The sequence below is a fragment of the Elephantulus edwardii genome, unplaced genomic scaffold (genome assembly GCF_000299155.1).
Source record: "Elephantulus edwardii isolate Elephantulus edwardi_28Jun2011 unplaced genomic scaffold, EleEdw1.0 scaffold00159, whole genome shotgun sequence".
NCBI classification, from domain to species: domain Eukaryota; kingdom Metazoa; phylum Chordata; class Mammalia; order Macroscelidea; family Macroscelididae; genus Elephantulus; species Elephantulus edwardii.
In genome coordinates, this window is record NW_006399909.1 from 7,562,795 (window position 1) to 7,565,639 (window position 2,845).

At 36.4% G+C, this 2,845-nt stretch overlaps 1 protein-coding gene across 1 annotated transcript in view; it reads left to right on the plus strand.

Annotated features, from left to right (window-relative positions):
• Nucleotides 1-2,845, plus strand: part of LOC102858271 (cadherin-18-like) — a 634,275-nt gene that overhangs the window by 591,157 nt on the left and 40,273 nt on the right. The window contains exon 9 of the mRNA XM_006895123.1: nucleotides 1,299-1,416. Within this exon, the coding sequence (XP_006895185.1) occupies nucleotides 1,299-1,416 (118 nt within the window). The remainder of the gene's footprint in view (nucleotides 1-1,298; nucleotides 1,417-2,845) is intronic.

A 2,845-nucleotide genomic window follows, 5' to 3' on the forward strand; every position in this document is an offset into this window, starting at 1 on the left:
GTGCTCTTCTAATCGTTTTTGGATGATCTTCACTAGAATCTTATCCCCAATACTCCAGTCACTGGGTCAGGGTCAATACATCTTATCAAGATTCTTTTTCTCTTGTGCTCTCCTTCCCACCTCCCAAGCATGATGTTCCTGTCCAAGGACTGATCCTTTCTTGTAACATTCAGAGTATGTCAGACAAAGCTGTAGAATCCTTGCCTTCAAGAAACAGCCTGGTTTCGCCCCCTCTAGGATGAATCTGTTTGTTCTCCTAGCAGTCAATGTTGTTGTTGTTAAGTGCTGTCAAGTCGCAGGTGACTGATAGCGACCCTAGGAAAGAGAGTCCTAGACACTTGGGTGCCTTTCATCCTCTCCACAGGTTCATAGGGTTTCCAGAGGCAAGCTATTACAGAAGTGGATGCCACTCCTCCTTCCAAGCTTGTTTTAATCGGGAAGCTCCACCCTACTCTCTGTCCGAATTGGCTAGCCAACCATTAATGCATTTGACACATCAGTGTCACAGTGTTCAGCCTCATAGCAACCATAGGTGACCGTGGTACGGCAACTTGTACCCCAGGGCTATACGACTTAGAGGAATGTCTGAACAAAAACAATATCATACTGCATACTGGTCTCCAGCATCACTGCTCAAAAGCATCAATTCTCCTTCTATTATCTGTAGTCATTGTTCAGATTTCTGATGAATAACAAGTAATTGAAAAAAAAAACAAAACATGGTCCAGATCAGGCACACCTTAGTCTCCAGGCTGACATCAATCCCTAGATTTAGAGCTCATCACTATTCCACTCAGCATCAGATTTCTCATCTGCAAGATGTAGGGGTTGCCTTGTGCTCTCAGAGGCCCCTTGGCACAGTAACAAATGCAAGACTCCTCTGCTTTTGTTTTCCTTCAAGGAGACCAACAGGCACTGTAAGCCTGTTCTACATCAACAGTGGGATATTTATGTTTGCACAAACAATAGTTCATGTCTCCCCAAACAGGTGTTCATATGAAACCTTGAAACTAATTGGCCCCAAGATGCCGAGGGTGATAAAGAAAATTTGAAAAGTTCTTTGTACTATCCTGGAAAATAAACTGTGAAGGAATCGAAATTGTATTTTAATATTTCTTTTTCTAAAATGAATGCAAAGGAGCAAGTTAACCATTATTGTTATGAGTTGATTTTGAAACTGTCAAAGTGGAGAAATAAACTAAACAAAAAATAATTTTATTTGAACAAATGAAAATTATACAATATAATGGAAATATTTTATGTGTACTATACAACATTGTTTTTTTTTTAATTTTTAGGTTATTCACACCATAAGGGCCACCGATAAAGATGATTTTGCCAATGGACCAAGGTTTAACTTCTTTCTTGATGAACGTTTGTCTATAAACCCGAACTTCACCCTGAAGGACAATGAAGGTGAACACATATACATTCACTTTTTGGTTGATGTGGTTTATGCTTTGACCTGGTATATAAAATAGGCTTGAGCAATTTTCAATTTTTCCTCGCATACTCATGAACAGCTTGCAAATAATAAGCATTCACAGTCAGTTTGATGTTAATGTCTTATGATCTGTGAAGAGCTTGTATTTAAAATTAAGCCATATGTACAAATAACTTTCATTGAATTTATTCAGAAGCATCCCTTTAAACAAGAAATGTACATGGAATATGCTCTTGGGCAAATTGTAAGAGAAATCTTTGCTGACAAACATGCTTATGAAAGCTGTTGAAACTGCTGGGAGGCGGAAAAATTTAAATTAGGAAAAATGAAAAATATGTCCTAGGGACAGGAAGGGAAATGCAATGTTTGGAATTTCTCTACATTACTAGACCTATCAAGATGTGCTGCATAAATGACATATTCTTTGTTATTGTGGGTGTTTTTACCAACATATGAATAGTAGAATATATGGTCAATTTTGGAGTAGTGTGGAAATCTTTACGTTTGTTTAACCATCTTATGGCATGTGAGAGTATAAAAGCCCAGAGTTTTGTAACTGTGTAAGATTCTTTGTGGTTTAGATTTGCAACAATCTTCAAAGCTCCATAGAACACTTTCTTCTGTACCTAAGGGAAGCAATTAGCTATTCCATATGCTCAATATTCTGATCAGAATCAACATTTTCCTTGACAACTTTAATCTGAGTATGCTGTTATTTAGGATTCATCACTTGTGTTTTTTTAATTTAAATTTATTATTAATTTCAGTAAAAATTTACAGTCTTTCGATTTCCATTCATTCATTGTTGCACTTTTCTCCCCTCCCAACCCTCCCCCAATACACTACTTGAAGAAAGTAATACAAGCAATTTTTAAAAAAGAAATAATTACTCTCTGTACCTTCTTCTCTCCCTCTTACATTGCTATTGAGTCAGAACCTACTCTTTTTTTCCCTTTTTTTTTAATTGAACAATACCTTTAATATTATAAACGTATAAAATTGCTGGAAATTATTGAAAAATATTTGGAATAGTACATAGAGAACTTGCAAAAATTCAAGCTGAATTCAGAAGAGGATATGGAACAAGGCATATCGTTGCTGATCTCAGATGGATCTTGGCTGAAAGTAGAGAATATCAGAAAGATGTTTACTTGTGTTTTACTGACAGTGCAAAAATCTATGACTGTGTGGATCTAATAAATTATGGATAATATTGAGAAGAATAGGATTCCAAACACTTTTGCTTATGTGGAACTTGACTGAGAAGCAGCTGTCTAAACATAACCAGGGAACTCTGCAGGGTTTAAAAATCAGGAAAAGTGTGTGTCAGGGTTGTATTCCTTGTCCATACCTATTCAATCTGTATGTTGAACATGTGAACATGTATTTTGTTGTTGTTGT